General features: G+C 37.8%; 1 protein-coding gene across 1 annotated transcript in view; it reads left to right on the top strand.

The window, feature by feature from the left end:
- gbe1b (glucan (1,4-alpha-), branching enzyme 1b) overlaps positions 1 to 26,518 on the top strand; it is a 160,812-nt gene that overhangs the window by 79,561 nt on the left and 54,733 nt on the right. The window contains exons 11-12 of the mRNA XM_077207020.1: positions 15,984 to 16,094; positions 17,879 to 18,050. Of these exons, the coding sequence (XP_077063135.1) occupies positions 15,984 to 16,094; positions 17,879 to 18,050 (283 nt within the window). The remainder of the gene's footprint in view (positions 1 to 15,983; positions 16,095 to 17,878; positions 18,051 to 26,518) is intronic.

The raw sequence follows: 26,518 nt of genomic DNA, 5'->3' as shown, positions 1-26,518 counted from the left end.
ACTTTGATGTAACTGACAACTTACCTCATTTTACTCACATTTCAATATATTCCCTCCGGATAGTTCCAGTTTGTTTGTGCCATATCGTGCTAAATATCTCATTCATCATTCATCACGCACTTGCCCTGCTTGTAATTTGGAAGCAAGACTTGTTTCTATCTTTATCTCTGGGGAATTAGATTTAAAGATACTGCATCTAGAACCAGCTCCAAATCTAGACTGACAAGCGGTGGATCAGATAAATAGGGCATATTCAAATTTTTCTAGGCAGATATTTATAAATTGTCATACACTTGGAAACTGGGATGCGTTTTATACTTGCGGTCATGTTTTTTGTCTTTTTTGTAAGTGTGCATAATTAAAAGTATAATTATGGGCAATTCTTCAATCATTTTTCTTAATTAGGGTTTCTTCTGTGAGTTAATCTAAGCATCCCTTTGTTCTGTGCTGTTTCTGTGGATATGCATATTAATGAAGGTCTGCTCATTATGGATAAATATATATATAGAGAGAGAGATTTTGGTATTCTTTTCTTTTCTTGGCAATAGCACATGGCAAAGCACATCTATCAGACTGATCAGAGAGCCACAGTTTATCAGACTATCAGTTTGAACCTTTTGTTTCAGCCGTTTGTTGTTTCTGTTCACTACTCTGAGTCTGACCCATTGGTGGGTTTAGCTAGATATAATAATTGGAAGTTTTTATGAAAATAATTTTTAAGTTCCATATCATCGGAAGTAACTAGAAACCAGTTTGGTTCATTCCATTTGTCTCTGTGTTGTTAAACAGAATATTTGCGAGTCTTGAAAATCATCATGACCACTTGAGGTTCTCAATGTCATATTTATGGTGTTTTGCTTAAAAACCAATTCGCTGTGGCTCATAATGGTGTGAAAAGTAATGTTACACAAACATAATACCTTGATCCTTAAAGGATTAGTTCACCTCAAAATGAAAATTTCCTAATAATTTACTCACCCCAATGCCATCCAAGATATCCATGTCTTTCTTTCCTCAGTTTAAGAGAAATTAAGTTTTTTGAGGAAAACATTTCTGGATTTTTCTTCGAGTAATGGACTTCAATGACAACCAGCATTTTGAAGTCCAAATCAATGCAGTTTCAAAGGTCTTTGAAGTGTTTCAACGGACTGTGCACACTCGCAGCTGAGGAGGGGGGTCTTATCTCGCGAAACGATAGGTCATTTTCAAAAAAAATAAAATAAATAAATATACTTTTTAAATACAATTGTTCGGATTGAGCTGATCTGCAATGCGCCGGGAACTACGTCATCCCGTTGAAAGGTCACTGTCGATGTGGAAGCGCCGCCCCACTCGACCATGCAAAGGAGGATAGTTCAAATTGTATTGGTCGCTTTGTAAATATTGGGGTGGTACTTCCGCTGGTGCCGGCGACATCGAGCTTGACCTTTCAACGTGATGACGTAGTTCCCGGCACGTTGCAGATAAGCTCAATCCGAACAATTGTATTTAAAAAAATTAAAATAATTATATATATATATATATATTTTTTTTTTTTTTAATGACCTATCGTTTCGCAAGATAAGACCCCCCTCCTCAGCTGCGAGTGTGCACAGTCTGTTGAAGCACTTCAAAGACATTTGAAACTGCATTGATTTGGACTTCAAAACGCTGGTTGTCATTGAAGTCCATTATTCGAAGAAAAATCCAAAAATGTTTTCCTCAAACTTAATTTCTCTTCCACTGAGGAAAGAAAGACATGGATATCTTGGATGGCATTGGGGTGAGTAAATTATTAGGAAATTTTCATTTTTTTAGGTGAACTAATCCTTTAAATGATTCAACTATCTGTTTACACTGCAAAATCGTAATATCCTTTGTAAAACTGAAACCTTAAAGGGTTAGGTCACCCAAAAATGAAAATTCTGTACACAAATGCAGATATTTTTGATATTGAGAATTGAATTTGAGAGTTTTCTGTCCCTCCATTGACAGCTATGCAACTACCACTTTTATGCTTCAAAAGTTCATAAAGAGATTGTAAAACTAATCCATATGAATTGAGCTGTTTAGTCCAAATTTTCTGAAGAAACACAAATTTAGACTTTTATTCACATATCTTCAACTCATCAACACATCAGTTGTGGTAAACGGAAGCTCAAGCATGTTGAGACAGAAAGCTCTCAAATTTCCTCAATCTTCATTTGTGTTCAGAAGATTGTGTTCGAAAGACTTACAGTTCTAGAATGAGTAATTAATGACAGAATTAAAAAATTTAGTGTGAACTAACCCTTCAATAATTACATGAATTACATGTACATGAATCAGGAAATTTGTACAAACGGGTCGGTTAAAATATTTAAGATAGTGAGTTATGAATACAATATACTCTTGAGGGGAAAAAAGTTATATTATAATATTATATTCTTTGTGCTTATAGTTAAGAAAAAAATGTTTTCATTGAAAACATACAAGGGTTCTTACATGGGTCTTTTTCTCTTATATTTTGTCACTTTCCTGTTCGGCTTGACAGTCTTATACAGTGAAAGCAAAAAAGAAAAGGTGTATATGCCCTGTGTACTGCAGGGGTGACTGTTTGTGCTGAGCGCACAGCCTCCATGGAGAACCGGCATGCATTGCTAAACAAGGCTACCCAGAATACAAGGCTTTTTACCAGACCAGCAGCATCGGGCTGTCGGGACGCTTTTGCCCCAGATGACCCTCTGCGGCTCCGCTCTAGCAGGCTGATTCAGTGATGCACAAAGGTGTCCACTTCACTGACTCAGGATCAGTGTTTAGAATGGCATAAAGACTGCTGCTCTTTAACTTTTGCTTTTTTCATACGACATTGCCCAGCATGCAGTATTTATCTGGGGCTTTTCATCCAACACTGCTATCGATTTAATTCTGCGTTGGGGTACAGATGTGACTGCACTTTTTTTAGGGCACTCGGGTGACTTGGAGTTTGTGTGAAGGAAGAAGAAGAGCACATGGGGACTTGGAGAGGGTGTGTGACTCATATTTATGCATATGAGCCAAATATATTTTTGACAAGGAAGTTGTAGATGGTCCCCTGCTCTGTGCTCTCTCAAAAACAACAGCAACACTTTTGGGAGCACTGAATCTCACAAAAACAACATGGGTCATACTTTACCCCAAAATCTCTAGATAGATAGATAGATAGATAGATCGATAGATCGATAGATCGATAGATAGATAGATAGATAGATAGATAGATAGATAGATAGATAGATAGATAGATAGATAGATCGATCGATAGATAGATAGATAGATAGATAGATAAATAGATCAGTTTCTGAATACTGGATTATTTATTACTGTAGTGGTAATGCATATTTAATACATACACAAACATATATATATATATATATATATATATATATATATATATATATGTAACATGTTAATATTAATATAAAACATGATATATTTAAATGTTTTTGTAAAAAATAATCTATAAGGGAAAAGTATACTACTTCAACTTTGATTTCATGTTGACTTTATATCAGTGTTATAGCAATTATAAATCAGTGTTTATTTTTCACCGAGAATTAGGTTCTTAATTGTCATAAAAAATAGTGCACCATTGCAAATCATAATTGTGGTAGAAATATGCTTCTTTTTCTTCAAGCATAGTATGCTTGCTATATATATTTTTATTTTTATTTATTTTTTTTATATCTTTTTTTTTTTAGTTTGGGGTGAAATATTTATGACAATGACCAGTGTTGTGCAAGTTACTTCCAAACTGTAATACATAATATATTACTTGTTACTGTTATTTAAAAGTAATTCATTACCTTACAATATTACTGTCTCAGAATTGTAATGCGTTACATTACTCCTGTATTACTTTTGAGTTACTTTCACCAAAATAACTATACAGAAGTAGAACTTAACATTCTAAAATGACTAGGGCTGTAACGATATGCGATATGAAACCGAAATCGCGACACTCAGATCCACGAACCTGCAGAATGGCGTCACACCCCTTCCAACTCCCAGCGTTATCCAAACCGTCCAGATCCAATCATACCACATCTTTAAATTACTATTAGTATTATTTGAAGTTAACTTAACATTATAAAATATGTAGACCTACACCACAAAACTAGTTGAGGATAAATTATTTAAAATTTGGGAATTCCAGCGTTATGGACATGACATTTGCAGACTTGCAGTCAAAACTTATATAATTATATAAATTCGCAGAAAATGCATTAATACCAAAATATTGAAACGTCGTTTTATCCATAGGCTCCTCCCAGAAAGGAGTCCAGACATTAGAAAAATATCAGTCTACACATGCGTTTTATATTTAATATTAGGGAAATCGACAGTCATGTGTGACAAAAAAAAATCTTTAACTTTTAGGAGGCAACAATTTTTTTTTGTTGTAATTCTGTGAATTACACTGCGCTAATCTAATGAAGAAGGGTTGGCTCTCCACAGAACATAAAATATTCATTTTATTTTATTTTTCGTGTTCGCATTTATGAGGAAAAAACAATGTTAGAGACGTGACAGTTCTCCGTTACGGACGCGACCGCTCTGAAGCGGCACTAAAAGACTGCTTTAAAACTTTCACAGACACCTTACACAGAAGACACGAAGCCTTTCTTTAAAGTGAATTTCGTTTTGTATTAATTGTACGGACCTGAAAAATATATCTATATTGAAATGTCTACTTGTAAACAGAACAATTCAAAACGAAAGAAAACAGACGGCTCTCTGCTTATGAAATGAAATGTGCATTTCTCTCTGGTGCATTAACTAGCCTACTGCGAAGATCGCGAGTCAGCATCGTCAACTTCATCTTGACTTTATTAATAAACAATCAACATGTCTCCTTGCTATATTTGACATATTCATAATCATTGCTTTTGCCGGTTCTTTATGACAGCTTTTAGGTGCTTTATCGGCAGCTCCGCCGCCCTTACATGAACGCGTCACCACGGCATCAAAAACATGATTGCGTGATGAAAACATGAAAAATACCACATAAACATAGCCTAACTGTTTAGAAAGAAAACACAGAACGAATAGCCTAATGCGCATACGTCCATCTCGCGAATGTAGTCTTCTTCATGCCATCTTCACCATTAGCCGCTTTTCCTCTGGCCAGCATGAGCACAGAGGCCGAAATCATACCTCACGGCACTCCTGTAAAAAATAAATCGCTATACAAATATATCAGACGCTGCCATTTAGTCTTTATTTACAGACTTGGACACCACACGCGGCTATTGACTGACCACGAACAGGTAATTTAGCCTACTTGCATCTTTCATTCGTTAATGTCTGGCGGTCTTGCTGTTTTTGTTTTTTTTGTTTGTTTGTTTTACAATTAAAACTAAAAGTCTGTTGTAACGCAAGCCTTACCGAACATGTACAGTAAAATATTACTGAAAATTTATTAGTAATGCCTTACACTACTGCGTTACAGCAAAACGTAATATGTTACTGTAATGCATTACTTTTGTAACGCGTTACTCCCAACACTGACAATGACAAGGTTTTGTGAGATCACCTTAAAAGAGTAAACTGACAGTTGGTGTTCCAGTGGGGCAGCATTGCCTGCTTAAAACACTCTCATAGACACACACATCCAGCCCTGCTTTTAATGTCGCCCCAACCTGTCTGATTAATCCGACCTCTGAGCCCGCAATGGCAACCCGACTACATCCTAGAGCCTCTGAGAAATGAAGATGTCCTAACAAGAAAAGCAGATAAGGCTTGCAGCACAAGTTTGCCTGATTTGATCTGATTACCACTCCAAAACGCTGTCGCTTCCAATGCATAGCATAACAAAAGCCCTCTAATTTAGCCAGTGCCCTTCTGTCCGAGTCCAACAAATTGAAATGTAATGGAAACAATTAGAGCAAGTGAAGAATACTGGGAACAGCAGGAGAACGAAGCTCGGCTCTGTTTCCCAGCTAAACATACAAATTAACTTAGGATTGGTCTGAAGTCACCTCTTTCTGTGGTGCTCTCCATTTCAAGCTGTTTGAAAGTCCATTAAAGAGAGAGTTACAATTATTCATTATTTGTCAATATTTACTCTCCTTAATGTCATTCCAAATTCCGTGAACAATAGGAGGAATTCTTACAGGACTATTACAGGTTCAGTACAATTTAAGCTCAATCAAAATGCTGATTTAAAGTGCACTTATTATGCTTTTTCGGAAATTACCTTTAATGTAGCGTGTAATATAGCTGTTTGCGAATGTAAAAGGTCTGCAAAGTTTCAAAGATCAAAGTGCATGATGAAAGGAGTTATTGTCTCCCAAAAGGAAGAACCGAATGTGAACTGCCTGAAGCGAGTTGTCAGTAATTCCAGTCTTGCTTCTTGCACGAAACTACGTAGGTTTGTTACAAATTTGCATAATGCCCACTTATGGTCCTCCATTGACCCTCAAACACTGTAATTGTAGCGGAGGCCTGGAAGAGTTTGATTCGTGTTGTCGACATGTCGAGAAGACACTGTTTTCTGCGCTGCAAAAGCGAATCCACTTTGCATGCACTTCTAAAGGAAGAGGACTAAGGCTGGAATTGATACGGCAAAACCAATGCCATTGTTACTGTTCGAATCACTGTGTATCAAGTGCTGAGAAAGATCCAGAGCTTCAGATTCAGATATGGTAATGGGTGTTTCGTTTCTGACACGCGTTGTGAGAGATAGAACAATCACAAAAGACTGGGACATCTGACCAATCGGAGTAGAGCAGGCTCTCGGAAAGGACGGGTTTAGAGAGGACGAATCATTCATCGAACCGATTCAGAAACTGATAGAAAAGAGATGATGCTGCAATGTATATTATGAGAATATTAAAACGATTTTTGACCTTGGATGCATGTAAATCGTAAGAGATTTCCCTATATCTTAAGAGACTTCCAAAAACAAATTCAAGGTTATGTGAGGAACTTAAAATGAAAGTGAATGGGACCCATTTTTTGAGGATTTCCAAGCAAAAATGTAAATCTTCTAAATTTGTAATAGGACTCACATTAACTCTGCTGTCAAAACCTGTGCATTATTTGAACTGTAAAGCTGTTTAATCCAAATCTTTTTTTTTACAGATTATTTCTTTTCTTTTTTTCCCCCTAAGGTCTTTAGAATTACATTTGTGTAAATGTGTAACATTTTGGCCTAATTGTGCAGCCCTATGAACAAGGACTCTGGGAGTTTGCCTAATTCTGCATGTTGAATCGTCATCTGCGAGATAGATCGCTTTGATTGGGTGTTCAGTTTACTGAACGAGTCAGTGCATGAGAAGTGATGAAAGCAAGCAAAGAAGTCAAGACAGCACAGACAGAAGGCTGTTCAAACTTTACTTAATCTTACCTGAGCACCAATATTTTCTTAACTTGGGCCGCCTGGAATGAAGAGATCAAAATCGCCACTTTAAAAAAAAAAAATTATATAACAGTTTCTGCAGCCCTAGATTTGAGTTCACTGTTTGAATGATGTATAGACTATTGATACCTGCTGATATAGGTCGCTATTTTCTTACATGCAGGCACAGAACGCATGTGCTAATTGGCAGTCAACTGTAGTCCCTTTGGTGTGTTCAAGCGCAGCTTGTTGCCTGTGAACATGGACAAGTATCTTCTGTGGAAGTCTCAGAAGCAAAAATGTTCGTTCAATCATTGCATACAGTCTGAATGCAATGATAGGATGTCCTACTTGCCTGTCAACATACAGTATGTATTTCCATACCTCCGCGACCATACCTACCTAGACGAACAGACACCGAGCGCCAGAAACCAAGAACCAAATTCTTCCTGAACCAAAATGATCTTATGCGCACCATGTCGTAATTAAAAGATGTCAACCCGGAGCTGTTCACACCCTTAAACTTAATTTATGCGTTTCTCTGGCAACACTTTCAGCGTTGAAATAAATCTGCAGCAGTCAGGCAGTACAAATCCAAGCTCTGTAAGTCGTTTACGTTTACTATCATTGCAATGTTATGTGCTTTGAGTCCGAGACATGAAGCAATTTAATGTCGTCTCTTGTGGCACTTTGCAGACTCCGCTCTGGCCGGGTTTTGGAGGAAGTATAACTTTTGAGAAGTTCTAAATGGAGGGCGGGATCTTATGCTTTTATAGCTAGCTCGCTATTGCTAGCCTCTCTGAAATTGCCCACCCTAGCTTTAATAGCATTCTTTGTGGTTGTGAAAAACCATCACAGAAGTCATTCAGATGCCTTTATGCAGATGTAACCCAGATTTGCATCCCTCACAATGCTGTGACTTATATGTTCATGCCTGTGAGTGGGTTTTTATGTTGCTATGTAATTGTGCATTACATCAAATCATTTCTTTTCCTCTCTGTGTCAATAAGATGGGGTCATAAGAGAGTTCTCACCCAAAAGAGAGACTGATAGAATCTAAAATCAGACCGAAATTAAACTGTCAGATGATAATTGTGGGGAAGCTGTGTGGTATGTAATGCCAGGAGATAAACAGAGAAGAACCGTTTCCCATTTGGCCCTCTGAACCTTAAAATCATTAGGGGTTGCATTGCTCAGTGTGCTCCATTTTGGGACTCGTCCTTTCTCATTTGGTTAATGGCATTCCATTGACTTAAGCGTCTAAAGCAGACCATATTTTTTAGGGCAGACTATTAAATGCTTTAAAATTGAAGCTCTCTGAAGTTTCATAATAAGGTCTTTTTCTTCCATCTGATACATTCTAGCTTAAAATACCACCTTTGTATTTTTTTCTCTCTCTCTACATTACATATGATAAATGACATACTGTATGTAATGCTGTATATTCATCATCGAAGGGACAATATGTATCAATGTTAGTATCAATCTTTAAAAAAAACAAGCCGCTTAAATGTCAAATCTTAATGAAATGTCAGTGGTGGTCATGACCTTCACCTCACCAAAACACGCTTAAAACAAGACATGAACAATTAGAGGACATGATAACACGGTTAAAATTTCACATGCAAGGGTGCATCCTAAAAGTTTTTATTTGTATCTAATACTGGTTTTACAAAGTCAATATTGGGGTTTGTGGGTGTAATTGTAGAGAAATAAGATTGACCACACTCGCATTGCATATGTGTGATGCGAGTAAGGAATAATTGACGACGGGCTGCTGAATTATTGGAAAAATAATGCACACCCGAGGTGGTAATGTTACACCATGTTATACCTCGGTTGTGCATTATTTTTCAATAATTCAACAGTTATTACACTTATTCTACGGTTACCACACCTTAAAACATTGTTCAGAAGATGTATTTCAAGACTTTTGTCAGGTTTTTGTCCTTGAAATGCTCGTGTGTATAGGAATAATTTCTTACGTATCCAATCCCAAGCCTCCAATACCAATTCCAAAACATAATTCTAGAGCTAGTGACAGAGGCTTCAGCCATTGATAGCAAACAGCAAACTATCAATGCAGTAATTAATGCCATTATTAGAGAGAGAGAGAGAGAGAGAGAGAGAGAGAGAGAGAGAGAGAGAGAGATTAAAAGTGTGTGTGTGTCTTTCGACTGTGTTCGGCAGCAGGGTCTCTACTAATAGTGAAACTGTTAACTGAAGCCTGTTACCTTCAGTGAGCAACCAGTCAGTCTTGGGCTACAGGGTGATATGGCTGCTGACTATATATATATATATATATATATATATATACATACATATATGGCTGTAACCTCTTTTCCTGTAACCTGCAATCGACATAAAAATAGTTATAACAACAACCTGCAATTTCCTTGTTTAAATATAAGTTGTTTTGAAGGTGTCACATGCTGTGATTCAAAGGTTTCCCTAACAGATATTTTCCTCTCAGAACAAACCCTGAGCGATAAATAAAGGGATGGCTGAAGATGAAGAGCGATGGCTTTCAGTTCTCGTTTCAGCAGACTCTTCATTGCAGCGGTAGTGACAGTTACAACACCCCTGCCTTTTTTTTGTCTCTCCATTGATTGTTTGGCTGTGGGCTAATATAAAGGTTTTCCTGCGAGTCAGTCAGCTGTCAGGCTCAATCTCACCCAGCACATGACTGCCTGTCACTCTCATGGGCTTCCCTCGCCGCTGTCAGTCAGACAGTGTGTGTGTGTGTGTGAGGTAAACACACACAACATGAGCAGATCACCATGAGCGATGTGAGGAATACAAAAAAATATATCCTTCCTCCTCATTTGCTGCTGGAAAGTTGCTGATGTGTAGAACTTGAGATGTTGTTGTCAGGCAAACGACAGACTGTTTTTACTGTAACGGATTTTTCTCTGTCGGATGGTGTTATTGTTTGGGATCATTACCCTGATCGAAAAAGAAGTACACTTCAACATTTGTTAAGAGCACTTTATTAAAAGAATACACTTAAGTGTGAACTGAATGTAATGTTGTCCGATAAATACTGTAATTGCATGTTGATTGCAATTGAATGAAAATGTATTCTAGTTTCTTTTTATATAATCTGAACTTAATTAAATCTTAATATGTCATTTTAATATCTTCTGTTGTCTTTGACATATGGTTATGTGTTCTGCTGAATGTACAGACAAGCATTTATGGCAAACTAAAATATACTTTAATGTCTATTGACACTTGTTTGAAATGTATTGGTAATTACACATTCGTGATGATGCTCCAATTCAGAACATTTAAAATATATTAACTAAACGTAATATCAAATCACACAGAACATCTAAAATTATAATCAAGAATTTAACCTGTAAGTTATCAAAATAAGTGCATTTCTTTAAAGCATTACACAATATTATTAATACACGTACAACTTTTAATTTGGCATTATTACAAAGTGCATTGTTTAACACAGTGACTCTTTAAGTGCACTTAAGTGTATACTTACTATGATTTATTTCAATAGTATTATTGTACTATTATTTATTTTTCAATAGTATTATTGAATCTGCAAGCTTTTAAAAAAATAATTTTAAGATTTGAAGTACACTATAGTGCACATTCCATACAATTAAGCACACTTTTTTCATAAGGGTAGACTGTTTTTGCGCTCTTAAAGGTGGGCGTTTGAACCGCATCCCTTTTTAACAAATAAACAGTTGCATTCATGACAGGTTTTCAAATTGGTGTTGGAATACTGGTCATTGAGTTTTTGCGTCTTCCCACAAACTAAACATCTTTGTTCTGTTACAGTGAAATCGTCTCACTGTAAGAGGATGAGATGTACGGACTGTCAAAGGGCTAAGGGTGAAAAGTAGAGTTGGAATACATTTGAGTGAGAGTTGGCTAATGAATTGTGGTGAGAAAAGTCTCAGGTTTAGGAGCAGAGGTCCAACATCCTGCTCCAGGTTTAGCAGCAGAGGATGTTGAATCTTTCCATTCATGGGGTGACAGAGATGTGATTTGACAGATGACACTATAATGATTTCCTCAGCATTTTTTTTTTGCATTAGCATACAGCTTTCCCTTTATCTCACCATGTGGAGGTTTACACTATAGATGTGTTTGTGCAGCAGCAGCTGATTGAATGTTAGCATTACATGGATGACTTTTTTGGGGGATGGGCCCTTAATTATTACTTAATTATTATCATAATTAAGATAATATCAATTATTTAATTCGCCCTCATGATGTTCCATACAGCTCTGGGTGGGGTTGCACCAGCATCATGTAAGGTACCACTACATACTTTATAAGTACTAGTTAGTTTTGTTACCAACTGTATACCTAATTTGGGTCTGGGTGTATCTTTTTTTTTAAAGCAAAACTTAACTAGCTGGTTGTAAGCTTTCCTTGAAGAAATGCATATACATAATATGACATTTACACGAGGCCTGCAAAAGGCATTTATATACAGAAGTAGTGTTTGATCAATCATCACCAACAATTTAACCATCTCAGTTTATCATGTTATCGTTCAAACGTATTTTGCCTCTACTGAAAACGGTAATAAATAAAAATTTCATTTTAATATGGTACATAAATTGAAAATAATTATTATTATTTAATGTTTATAATTATATAATGTAGGACTTATACATTTATATACATATTAACATTTTCACAATTTTTTTTGTTTATTATTCATTATTAAATACTTTATTAAGAATAACTATATATTTATAGATAATTATTTTGCGAATTTATCAGTTGTATCATTTATTTCAATTATGTAATGCTTTATTACAAATATTATATTGAAATATGTAAATAATATTCAGGAAATGCATTTAGAAAAATGTATAATATTTATGTTACATGCAAATTTATAATTTTGTATTAAATATTTCAATTATGTAATAATTTGTTAAAAAATGAGAATGTTTAGTATGTAAATACTATTCAGGGGATACTGCCAGGGTTTGGGTGTGATGAAAGTAGCGAGGACTCAAGTGCAGGACAATGGGTGTTTAATGATAATAAAATAAAACAAAACAAACAAAAACTACCACGATGTGGAAAAAATACAGACTTGACTTGACTTGTCAACGCACACAGGAGGAACATAGTTGGGTAGAATTAGGATGACAAACCAGTACAGGACTGCAAACACAAGGAGAATAAATAGGGAAGCAAACAAAAGAGGGTAACTAGGGAGGACAGGTGGGGCAAATGAACCAATAATCAGGTAACAAGATGGGCAGCAGGGTCAGACAATGACAGGAGACCACATGACAAAAAGAAACATACATGACAAGCCATGTGACTAAAACACAAGCACATGGCCAGTATTGCAAATCACAAGCCATGTGCTAACACAAAACGAGACATGAACGCGCAGCCAATGAGAACACTCATGAGGCACATGCTCGCACAAAACATGACTACATTAAAGCTCGCAGCCAGTGATAAACACAAGCTGCATGCAACAGCACAAGACACAACATGACTACATGAAAGCACATGAAACACACAGACAAGACAAAACAGGAGTGTCAGGGCTCTCTCACTAAACCTAGAAATAGACTAGACAGAAGTGACAGAACCCTGACAGATACAAACATTTATATTATTAATATTTAAAATGGATACAAATTATAAAACATTTGCACAAAAAAAAAAAAAAAAATTATTAAGAATTCGTACATAGAACTATTTAAATAATATTCATGGGATAAATTAAGGAAAATGTATAATATTTATTACCATAAATATTTGTATTATTTAATTATTTATTAAGCCAGCAAATCTGCAAATAATATTCAGGGACTGTATTTAAATTAAGGTGAGGTGTTTAGATCGGGATTATTCTGTAGAGCTGCTACGAACCCTCTTACTCACATAGTTTGGATGTAAATTGAATATTGAAATTGCACAAATGAGTGCTATGGCTGAGGGAAAGATTTACAGTGACTTCAATTTCAGGTTTAGCCTTTTAGTCCTAGCATTGTTTTGTTTATTCTACATGCCTACGCATTGGAAAAAGTAGTTACTGGAAAAGCTACTGTGCTCTGAAAACAACTGAGCTGCTGTCCAGCAACTGAAGACTGAAGTTAAATTAGCCGTGCTGCTACTTTTAGTTGGTTAGGGACATTTTCTCTGAAATGGCATGGGAGGCAGTGAATCCTCAGAAAATTGAGATGAGAAAAAAAATCAATATTGCTCAAAATAAACCAAACAAGAACTTTACAGTGAGATTATGAAAGCGATTAGGGCGATAGAGTGCATTACCGTGGAATGACGGATTCATATACTGTTGAAATGGCGCCCAGGCTGCCAGATAAAAATGCAATCCGGCTTTTGCTAGACCAGCAAGACCGACGGACGGGGATGTTTTGGTCGAAGTAGGACTACTGAACAATTGAAGTCAACTTTCTACAATGCGAGTAAATTTCACTCTGGGTGACTAAATAATGTCTATAATATTGGCTAATAAATTCCTAGGTTTTACTCGCCAGTGTGTGTGTGTTAGATGCGAAGTATAAGTTTAGCATATATATATTTTCACTCGCTGAACACTGACTGAGCGCTTGAGAATTTCGCTCTTCGTTAAGCGATATGTACTAGCATATGGGGTTAGAATCGGTCACAATTCTGAGCGCGCAAGATCACATTTTGATGTGGGCAGACTTTCTCTTTTGCTTGTGCAAAGTTTCACTTTCTTGTTCCTTTCGTACCAGCCGTACGCGCTCTCTAAGCACAGTCTGCTCGCTTGCTCAACACAACCCAGCATTACAATATGCCATAATTCCAGCCAATCAGAGATGAGGCTGCTAAATTCTGATTGGCTGGCTTGAAAACCAATCACAGGACTCCCTGCATCACCGACTGTGGAAAAGGAAAATACATGGTATTAGATGTTTATGTTTAATTTGTTTAATGGATTGAAAACTTCAATTTAAGTTCAAGTAAACAAAAACATTCACAGCAGAGAAGTTCTGTAAAAACATCTAGCATACTGAAAAAAATATACTGTATTTTCTTATATACTATTTTAGGATGGATAGTGTTCACATTGGGATGCAGGCTTATTCCTCTCACTGCAAAAAAAAAGAAAGAAAGACATGTGGGTAACAATGCAAACATATGCAAATATAACTGTAAGTGAAAATCTTGGGTGTGTTACTCATAAGACTTCTATATAATTACTCTCATAATTAGATTTTTATTTTTTTGCAGTTAGGGGAACAAGCCTGCATCCCAATGTGCACACTATCTATTCTAAAATAGTATATAAGAAAATACAGTATATTTTTTTTAGTATGATAGTTGTTTTACAGAACCCCCTGCTGTGAATGTTTTTGTTTAAATAATTCCAAGGATATCAAGTTGATTATTATTTTAACGTTATTACATTGCATTTCTACATTTATTTGATGGCTTTTTTATTCTAATGTCAGTGATGTACCGTTTTTACACACTTATTTCATTAAAAGTGGAAAAGTCTGTCCATCTTCATTTCTGAAAATGTGTAAAATTTGAGACCCCAGCTTGGTCACATTCATATTTCACTAATGTTAATTACATAACTTGCAGTTCAGAAAGAAGTTAGAACTACCACTTGAGGGGTAGCAAACACTGGGACATGCCATTATGTACAGTAATAGTACGATTTGATTTTGATTAAAAATAAGCAACAAAAAAATAGCTTAAAAATAAACTGTGGTCGTCGAGTGGTAGACATTTGAACTTAAATCAAGCCATTAAACTAATTAAACATAAATATCTTCCACCATGTATTTTCCTCTTCCACAGTCAGTGATGCAGGGAGTCTTGTGATTTGTTGACAAGCTAGCCAATCAGAATTTAGCAGCTGGGTTGTGTTGAGCAAGCCAGCTGTCTGCGCTTAGAGGCTGGTATGAAAGGAGCAGGAAAGTGAAACTTTGCACATGCCAAAGAGAACGTCTGCGCACATACAAATACTTATTCTAAAAGCAAAATTGATTTTCGTTCGCTCAAAAAAATTTCTTATCTGCGAGATGAACATTTCTCCGCAAAACTCAGTTCACGCGCGTGCGAAATGCCCCTTTGCAGAATTGTGACCGAAATCTAATCCCATACTAGTATTTCAAATTCAGCTCAGCGTGGTTGTATATCTATGGTTGTATATTGTCATCATTATGACTAAAAGAATTAGTAGTAGGATAATCTTTTAATAATAATTACTATTATCAATTACTAATATCCTTTTTTTTTTATATATACTGAAACACTGAATGACCAACAATATCTTCAATACCAGTTAAAATGACAAATATGCTTTCATGCATGATTAAGCTTTAGTTCTACTTACTAAAGTTCTATCATTAAATAGGCTAATGCTTGATTATCATAATATAATGCTTGATTGACTGATTTTAAGAGTGTACATTTAGATATTTTAAAAGCTGTGCCATTTTACAATGATAAGCTAATTTGGTGGAATTTTATATCAGTCTGGCGAGTAACCCAAAAAATTTACTTGCCAATGGCGATTCTATTGCCAAGGTGTGCGTAGGTGGTTGATTGAAGTACTTCTTGAAGTACTGTGAGATCATTTTTTCTCCGATTACTTGTTTTCCATTTATTTATTTTTTTCTTTCTCTTACTTTCTCAGATCCTTAAGGAATTCAAAGACGAAGATTGGAACATGGGAAACATTGTGTTCACGATGACCAACAGGCGATACGGCGAGAAATGCATCGCTTACGCCGAGAGCCACGACCAGGTACTTCCGCCCGGATACCTTCATTTCTCCAGCGTGGACTAAAGGAAATGTAATCAATGTGTCATTGGGAATGGAAATTGGTGTCAAAACAGGTTGTAGTCCTCTAGGGACTAGGGTGAAATGAGAAATTAACACATCCGTCCTGTTTGTACGCATTCTAACGCCACGACTAGATGCGATTGTTGTTGTTTTTCTCATGCCTTCTTTTGTTCTCTTTGTTTTTCCTCTGTGTTCTGTTTCCAAGGTCTGGGAATAACGATTTGTGCTACTCAATATGAGACACTTGAGTGAGTCTGAGTTGAAACGTGCTAAAACTAGAAAAACTTTACTTTGACACTTCTTCAATAGACTGACTGATTAGCATTGCAATAAAGTTTTCATTGAATGGGCAGATGTGCGAAAGGATGTCTTAAAATATTGACGGATATTGGGACTTTGGCCTACCGGTTGTAACTTATTGAGCTGTGGTGCTTATCTATGTGATGGTGGTTTAAATACAAAACATTTCTTGATCTAGTTTGTCCCTCTTAACGGATTCATTTCGTCCCGTTTCTTACTCCAATCTAAAAAAAAAAGTGACAAAAAGTTTTTAAAAGAAATGATTTTAGCATGACAAGCTTAGTGGTGTTTAAGGCAAACATCACTATTGCGATTGCTCATACTTTGGTTAGTTCCCCCAAAAAGGAAAATTCTGTTATTAATTACTCACCCTCATGTTGTTCCAAACCCATAAGACTTTTGTTCATCTTCGAAACACAAATGAAGATATCTTTGATGAAATCCGAGAACTTTCTGTCCCTCCATTGACAGCTACGCAACTACCATTTTGACGTTTTTATAAAGTTCATAAAGAGATCGTAAAACTAATCCATATGATTTGTGCGGTTTAGTCCAAATCTTCTGAAGAGACAAGATCACTTTATGATGAACAGATTGAATTTAGTCGTTTATTCACATATAAACATTGTCAGTGAACATAAACAGAAGCTCAATCGAACCTGCTTGATGTTCGAAAATAAACCTCATTGGTTCTTTCTGAAGCTCAAACGGGTTGCGTAACACGAGAATGAACCTCATTGGTTCTTTCTGAAGCTCAAACGTGCTGCTTAACACGAGAATGAACCTCATTGGTTCTTTCTGAAGCTCAAACGTGCTGCGTAACACAAGAATGAACCTCATTGGTTCTCACACATCAAGCAAACATGCTTGAGGTTCCGTTTACCACAACTGATGTGTGAATTGATGAATGTTTACATGCGAATAAAAGCCTACATTCAGTCTGTTCATCATATAAAGCAATAAAAGCATAAAGAGTCTCTTCAGAATATTTAGACTAAACCCGCTCCAGTCATATGGATAAGTTTTATGATCTTTTTATGAACTTTTTAAAGGTTGTCAAAATGTTGTTCAGATTTCATCAACATCAGATTTCATCACTTGTCAAAGTGTTGGTCAGATTTCATCAAAAAGATCTTTATTTGTGTTTCGACGATGAATGAAAGTCTTACGGGTTTGGCACAACATGAGGGTGAGTAATTTTAGTTTTTTGGTGAACTTAACCCTTTAAGCTACAGTTTTCCATCATTACAATCAGACCAGTATTCAGTCTTGCTTTTTTAGTTTTTATGGTCCCACATGCTGTTTCTTAGTACAAGACAAATAGTTGCTCTTCCCCATTTCCCCCCCATAACAAGAGCAACCAATCAAAAGCTATTCATCAACCTGAAAACAATTCACCTAATGTGGTGTTTGTGCTCATATTGTTGTTCTGCCTGTTCTGTCAGGCCCTGGTGGGAGACAAAACGCTGGCCTTCTGGCTGATGGACAAGGATATGTACACCAACATGAGTGCTTTGATTCCAATGAACTCCGTTATTGATCGGGGGATCCAGCTCCACAAGATGATCCGACTGCTTACCCACAGCCTGGGAGGGGAGGGCTACCTGAACTTCATGGGTGAGTCCTTGCAGATGCATTCATTTTTGAAAAAAACTAGTCCGTATTTGGATTTCGCGTGCAATATGTTGGTGCATTATCTTTGCAACAATGTAATAACAAAAAACAAGTGATAAAAAAACACACCAAAAAATATCCTTTGATAATATCAGTTAAGGTTTCTTGCACCAAAAACAGAAATACTGTTATTTAGTTTTTCAGATCTACTTTCCCACTCTCTCTTTGATTTACTAGAATTAAATGGCTGTTTTGTTTTTGTGTTTTCATTTTTTTTGTTTTCATTTCTTTTATATTCTTTGTTTTTGTAACATTTATTAGATATGTTTGATAAACTATTGTCTAACATAAAATGAACCTATGAAAAGTAGCTGTTTTTGAACAAACTGCGGTTTTAGGCTGTCCCACTAAGAGATCTTGACCTTCTTGATTGTATTCAACAATTAAAATAATACAGCATACTTTCACATGATCTATTATAATATAAGTTTATCAATAGCTACAAACTATTATTTGAACCCAACCTTGCTAGTCCCTAATTTTGGCAAAATATGCAAACCTGCTTATGCCTTTTTTTTTCTTTTTTTTCTTTTCCCCCCCTTTTTTTACACATGCCTTCAATTCTAAAACCTGCATGATGTTTACATAGTACAATTGTATGTGTTTTCGTGGATGTTAACCATTAGCTTGACGTGACATCGGTGGATAATTAGAGCTGTTTATAATATTTATTATTGCTGTAAGTGGTTGACGGTCAATAGTCAGCACAAACAGTGTACTAGCCCCACCTGCTGACCAGGTGTTGACGCTGTACTGACCATATTAATGTATGAATCTCCAATAAACCGGTTCAGATTAAAAGAGACAGACTTTTTCCCCAGCCAAAGCTATATTCAGATAACACACACACACACACAACCCAAACCCCACAGATTACCTGGTGTTTGTGAGCATATGGGCAGATTCATCCATGATGCACCCTGGAGGTCTGTTATTGTTTACTGCTGTTCTTGTTCTGCCAATACCACTAACAGTAATGACAGCTACAGATGTGGACTGCCTGATGTGGACACTTTTTCCACTCTCTACTTGTAGTATATCTGTTTAAAGCTTTTGTCTACTGAGTGAAAATCCTCTCCTAATGGTGTTGTGCCCCAGCTGAATATATATTTTTTATCAGGTATGTTTGCATCAGGTATATTATTTAATATATATATATATATATATATATATATATATATATATATATATATATATATATATATATATATATATATATATATATATATATATATAATTTTTTTTAAATTTAAATTTAAATTTTATTTTATTTAATTTTATTTATTTTCGTAGTTAAGTCAAGGATGTGAAACGGTGAGATGTAAAAGTGAATGCCCTCTAAAGAGGACAGAATTTGCAGGGTCTCAGGATCATTAAAGTCTATCTAGACTTGAATTATTCCTCCCAATTAAACTTTTAGTACAACAGGGATTAAGTACTACGCATTATCCAAGTTTAGACATGCTTATTCCTGAAATAAATGACAGAAAATGTCCCACAAAATAATTAAAAGCTTCAAATTAATCATCAAATGGGAATTTTAGGTTTTTGCCTCATTAATTGCTTAGTTAATTAAAAAAAATCCCTTTAAGTTGACTTTTCATTGTCTTTATAAAATGAAGGTAACCAATAAGCCAAAGCGAGCGAGAAGACAAAAAATGGTAAATACAGGATGATGTGTCATGTCAATGGATCAATGGCTGTGAAGTCATTTAGCCAGTGCGAAGCAAGAACAAATTGTTTGAGCAAGCAAATCAATTTGAGCTACCCTCAACTCTGCGAAGCCCATCTATTTACTCTTTAGTGGCAGAAGATGCTTGCAAAGTAAAAGGCCACAAAGAAATGACGGCCATGTTTGCAATGCAGAAAGAAGATGAGTGCTGTGAGGCAGAGACTCGACATTATAACACACTCGCGAGACGGCAATGAAACGGCTCGGTGGTTTCATCATTAAATCAGCAGGTGGAGAGTGAGATGAATGTACGTCTGACTTTCAGAGACGGAGGAAAAACTTCTGGATCACCTTCAGAAGCACAGATTGATGTCTGACTGTTCAAACTGTGCTTTTGATCAGTCAAAACTGCTGAAGAATTCAGTGAAATTAACATTAAGATAAAACGGCATGCCAAAAATTACTAATTAACTCTTTCCCCGCCAGTGTGTTTTTATTTTTTTATTTTTTTAAAGTTGCCTGCCACTACCAGCATTTTTGATAGTTTCACAAAAATTTCGTGGCCCCCAGAATATTTTGTTGTATGAATATCTGTATAACATTGTGCGGTTGAAGCAGAAGATGAGGCTGGATCCAAGTGCAGCACACTTTTTATTTAACAAACTACAAACTAAACAGACTGGATACAGGACTCAGGAACAGGATTGAAGAACAGGAACAAACCAACATGAGCGTTAACAGTCAAACATTAAACAAGAACTCACAAAGATGGGGCTAAAACACATGGCTTAAATAATCAGGGACAAACGAGCTAGACAAGATATCAAGGTGGCGTGGTTAATGGGAAACACCTGGGATAACTAATAGACAAGGAACCACTGAACATGACAAGACACAAAACCCACACCGTGACATAGCCGCCCCCAAGGCCAGGGCGTAGCAGGATGAGGCGAAGGCCAGGTCGGAGAAGCCTCCTCGGGTGGCCATGGCGGAGAAGCCTCCTCGGGTGGCCATGGCGGAGAAGCCTCCTCGGGTGGCCATGGCGGAGAAGCCTCCTCGGGTGGCCATGGTGGAGAAGCCCTTTCAGGAGACCATGGCGGCGCGGCCTTCATCGTCTTGTCGTGGAGCCCACTACTGCCCCCCCCCCCCCCCATCCCCCCCCCCCCCCCCCCCCCCCCCCCAAAAAAATACTTAGGGGAACCTACAGGGACATAGACTGGACCAGGCTCTGGGACTAACATTGGCTCTGGGACTGACAGTGGCTCTGGGTCGTTGAGGCTGTCGTGAAGTGCGTGCTCGTCAGGGCCAGACGGGGAGCGCGGGCTCGGCTGGGCAGACGGGGAGCGCGGGCTCACAAAGCTTCTTCTCCTCCACGCCCACAGTCAACAAAGAGCCACTCCACAACAGGGCCAGGTCGATATACCACTCTAAAGACCCGTGAAGATCAGGTTCGGGCATCAGAGACCGGAGTGGTTCCGATAATCCCCCGCAGAGGAAGATCTTCAAGCACTGAGTGCTCATTTGCGCCAGATGCGCAAGTTCAATGAAGTCCGCGACGTACTCCTCTATGGTGCGATTCTCTTGACGGAGACAGAGAATCTGGACATCTGGACTCCAGAAAGGCATGGCTGCTGGATCACGATGCGGTGAGTTCTTCTGTAACGTTGTGCGGTGGAAGCAGAGATGAGGCTGGATCCAAGTGCAGCACACGCTTTATTTAACAAACTACAAACTAAACAGACTGGATACAGGACTCAGGAACAGGATTCAAGAACAGGAACAAACATTAAACAAGAACTCACAAAGATGAGGCTAAAACACATGGCTTAAATAATCTGGGACAAACGAGCTAGACAAGATATCAAGGGGGCGTGGTTAATGGGAAACACCTGGGATAACTAATAGACAAGGAACCACTGAACATGACAAGACACAAAACCCACACCGTGACATAGCCGCCCCCAAGGCCAGGGCGGAGCAGGATGAGGCGAAGGCCAGGGCGGAGAAGCCTCCTCGGGTGGCCATGGCGGAGAAGCCTCCTTGGGTGGCCATGGTGGAGAAGCCCTTTCAGGAGACCATGGCGGCGCGGCCTTCATAGTCTTGTCGTGGAGCCCACTACTGCCCCCCCCCCCCCCCCCCCCCCCTAAAAAAAATACTTGGGGGAACCTACAGGGACATAGACTGGACCAGGCTCTGGGACTAAGAGTGGCTCTGGGTCGTTGAGGCTGTCGTGAAGTGCGTGCTCGTCAGGGCCGACGTGAAGTGCAGACTCGGCAGGGCTCACGTAAAGCACGGGCTCGTTGGGGCTGACGTGACACTCTGGCTCGTCGAGGCTGTCGTGAAGTGCGTGCTTGTCAGGGCCGACGCGAAGTGCAGACTCGGCAGGGCTCACGTGAAGCGCAGACTCGGCAGGGCTCACGTAAAGCGCAGACTCGGCAGGGCTCACGTGAAGCACGGGCTCGCCTGGGCAGACGGGGAGCGCGGGCTCGGCTGGGCAGACGGGGAGCGCGGGCTCACAAAGCTTCTTCTCCTCCACGCCCACAGTCAACGAAGAGCCACTCCACGACAGGGCCAGGTCGATATACCACTCTAAAGACCCGTGCGGATCAGGTTGGGGCATCAGAGACCGGAGTGGTTCCGATAATCCCCCGCGGAAGAAGATCTTCAAGCACTGAGTGCTCATTTGCGCGAGATGCGCCAGTTCAATGAAGTCCGCGACGTACTCCTCTATGGTGCGATTCTCTTGACGGAGACAGAGAATCTGGACATCTGGACTCCAGAAAGGCATGGCTGCTGGATCACAATGCGGTGAGTTCTTCTGTAACGTTGTGCGGTTGAAGCAGAGATGAGGCTGGATCCAAGTGCAGCACACGCTTTATTTAACAAACTACAAACTAAACAGACTGGATACAGGACTCAGGAACAGGATTCAAGAACAGGAACAAACCAACACGAGCGTTAACAGTCAAATATTTAAACTAGAACTCCCAAAGATGAGGCTAAAACACATGGCTTAAATAATCAGGGACAAACGAGCTAGACAAGATAACAAGGGGGCGTGGTTAATGGGAAACACCTGGGCTAACTAATAGACAGGGAACCACTGAACATGACAAGACACAAAACCCTCACCGTGACAATCTGAACATGCAATATGTCAAAAAAAAGAACAGAGCCTCGCTTTTAAACAAAAAACCTGTTTTATTCTAGTTTAAATGCATTCTCTTTTTTTTTAGGAAAAAGCTGAGAAATTGCGCTTTTGTCAAAGACTACATCTGATCAAAACATGGAGTAGATCGAGTCCATCAACACCCCTAATGCTTGCACAGTCCTATAGCTCGTTCTGCGTCGACATTTCATTCGGTAACATTAGGGAGTTTTGATTTATATGCTGTTTAATGTTGATGATCGTGTTATTTTACATATGCATTGCATATATTGCTTTTTTTTGTTTCTTCTTCATGTCTTTTGATCAGGAGATTCAGCACTCTTTCAGAAGATGCCTAATAGCGCCCCCCTACCGTATAACAGTGAAAAAACAGTAAATTTCCTTCAATGGCGTAATGCTGTCAGAAAATGTTGTCAATGGCGGGGAGAGAGTTGATAAAAAACATTGTGTGAAAATATTAAGATCATATAAATTTAAAGTGTTAGTTCACCCAAAAATGAAAATTATGTCATTATTTACTCACCCTCTTGTCATTCCAAACCCATAAGCGATTCGTTCATGTTCGGAACACATATCTCAAAATCTTTTTAATGGAATCTGAGCGCTTTCTGTCCCTCCATTGACGGTCTACGCAACTACCACTTTCAAGCCCCAGAAAGATAGTAAAGACATCATTAAAGTAATCCATGTGACTCCAGTGGTTTACCTTTGATTTTATGAAGCAACGCCAGTGCTTTGTTTGCGGAAAAAAACATTTTATTTGCAAAATATGAATCTCTCTTTTTTTGCTGCTTTCTGGGGCTTGAAAGTGGTAGTTGCTTGGATTTTAATCTCTTTAATTAATTAGTCTCTCAGATTTCATTAAAAAGATTTTGAGATTATTAAATAAGGGTAATGGGCACATTTACCATTGTTCAGCGAATTTTCACAGACGAAATCAAGTCATTTCAATATTGATTCACCAGATCTGTAATTTTGTGTGAGATTTTCCTATGCAGATTCGGCAACGTGTCCAATTCAAGTTGGTCTCACGGTTTCATTGTGTTGACCAACTGAAAGTTGCTTGGTTGGAAAGTGGCTTCTATCTGAGCTGTGCTTCGTACATCACTTTACTATTGAAAATAAACAATTCATGCAAAGTATCACAAAAAAGTTCTCTAATTTGTGTTACCCAGTACAATGGTAATATATAGCCTAGATCTAAGTTTTTGCCAGATAATTAATACATTTCCCTGTTTCCCCAAGACAGATTTGGAACAGAGGAGAAAACATAAAAGCGACAGACAATGTGTTTAAACCTGAAATACTGAGCGAGAGAGATAAAGGAATGAGCGTAATTGACTGTGAGCTTACGATAGTCATGAAGTCCAAAGTCATTTGCTAAACAAATAACTGTTGGCCTGTTTTGATATTTGTCATGATAAAGGCCCCAGTAACTGTATTTCCATTATAGATTTATTTAACGTTAAGAGTCGACTTGCTTTCAGCTCTAAATGTGTGTTATGTTTGTGTAAGATGGAAGGGGAGGATAAACTACTAAACTAATTGGTCTCTGAAAGAAGGGTTGCATGTGATTCAGCTATAGGTCATCAGGATTAATCCTGAATCACATTTTAAAAGGATCATCTCATTGAGCTCAGTGTTTGCGTATGCTAATGCCTGCGTGGTTTTCCAGACAACCTTGTTTCAAGGGCAGCTCTCGAATAGTGCTTTAAATTGAAAGACCAGCAGGCCTGAAGGACTGTCGTCTGTTTTGAATTTAAAAGGAAGTTGTCTACTTTTCATAATAAGCTGTCAGGTTCACTACAAAATTTTTCTGTACTTGAATCCTACCACATCTAAACCTGAATATAAAGACCTTTGTGATCAGTCATGCACTGAAATCTGAAATATTTGGCAGAAAATGCATTTTTTGTAGGGCCCGAAATCATTGACGAGAACGGTGGCGTTTTATTTTAAAGGCACGTTTGTTTGTCAACATGGCTATAGCTTGACATTTGGGCCAAACCGAGCCAGTAAATTTGGTCCGTTACACTTTTAAAAACATTTGAGCTTTTATAGTTATTTAATGTGTCGTGACAAATCGCTGTAGCGGCTCAGTTGAACTCGCCGTTTCCATCTAATGTTTTTTTAATGCGATATCCAAACATTTGCGTAAAAATAGGTGGATGGAAACATAGCTAATGTCTATTTTATGCACCGAATGTGGATAAGCTAAAGCTACACCAGGTAAACGACTGCTGTGTGAATGTGAGGGCTGGGTCAACAACATGGATTTCTCGATTTTAATTCATCTTTATTTTGATGAATCGCAATCTTTTGGTTTATGGTGTTTAACAAAACTTGTTTTTGATAGCGTGTCTACTATCCAGTAGATTGCCATAAGCTTTAGTACTTGTTTCTTCTGATATGAATCATGTCTCATATAATCACTCAATCTGTCCCAGCAAGCAATAGCTGTCATTTCACAGTTTAGGTTAACAGTAGACCTGATACATTCCGGCTGTAAGTAACTTCTAGACAAAATAACCTTGAATTTGGTTACATGTCGTTTTTGCCAAAATAACTTGAAAGAGGTATGATATTCCATCATGTAAGCAAAGCCAACAGAGATTACAAGGTGTTTGGTTTAATTTCTTTGGCGTGTTCTATGCGTTGATGACTAGTCTATTGGTAACCATTGGGCTATGGTTAAATTTATTCAATTTTATTTATTTGTATTAAATTTAACTGACAGCCCAAATTTTGCCTTGTTTTAGCCTAGACGTCTGGGCTGTGTTTGGACTGCTATAAGACGTTTTTTAAACGCAAAATTGCTTGCTGGGGTGTTTCTATGGGGGTAGAATTGTTGCATTATTCCAAATAAATAGATCATGATCCACAAATAATTATAAAGAGATTCACAAAAATATATCAAATTCACAAATAAATAGATTAAGATCCACAAATAAATGTAAAGAGTTTCACAAAAAAATATAAAATTCACAAATAAAAAAAATTAGCTTAGCAAATAAAAATATACATTTACAAATGTGTTTTATGCCACAAACACAACTCGGCCTGGTATTTATTTGTGAACCGCTTTCTGTGCATTTGTAAATCCCCTCACGCGTTTGTGAATCGGTTCCTGTGCATTTGTAAATCCCCTCACACATTTGTGGATTTTGAAACGCTTCTAGCGTCGACGTGCAGACAAATCAACAAATAAGTGGACTCCAGCCACCCTTTACCTAAGCCAATCAATAACGACCACATTGAGCTGACCAATCGTAGCACGTTCTCGCTACAACCAATCACGTTAGGCTTTACACTCGGGGCGAGAACTGGATCTGATTAATTTTGCAGATATTTGCACCCCTGGAAGCATCTGTAATGGGAGCTTCATTCAAATTAGCTGTTTGTGTGGTTAAAACACCCCGTTTCCAAAATATTGTTGGGATTTAAGGCTTCTTTATATTTATTATTCTTTATTATTAACTCAGGATTACACACAAATGATCATCACAGATCCCGAGCATCATAACCCCCTCTCTACCGGAGTCAAGCGGCGCGTCAAAAGCAAATAGCTGA

This window comes from Siphateles boraxobius, unplaced genomic scaffold (assembly GCF_051911475.1).
Source record: "Siphateles boraxobius isolate OS27281-9 unplaced genomic scaffold, OSU_SipBor_1 6, whole genome shotgun sequence".
Classification (NCBI taxonomy): domain Eukaryota; kingdom Metazoa; phylum Chordata; class Actinopteri; order Cypriniformes; family Leuciscidae; genus Siphateles; species Siphateles boraxobius.
This window is presented reverse-complemented; position numbering and strand designations above follow the sequence as displayed.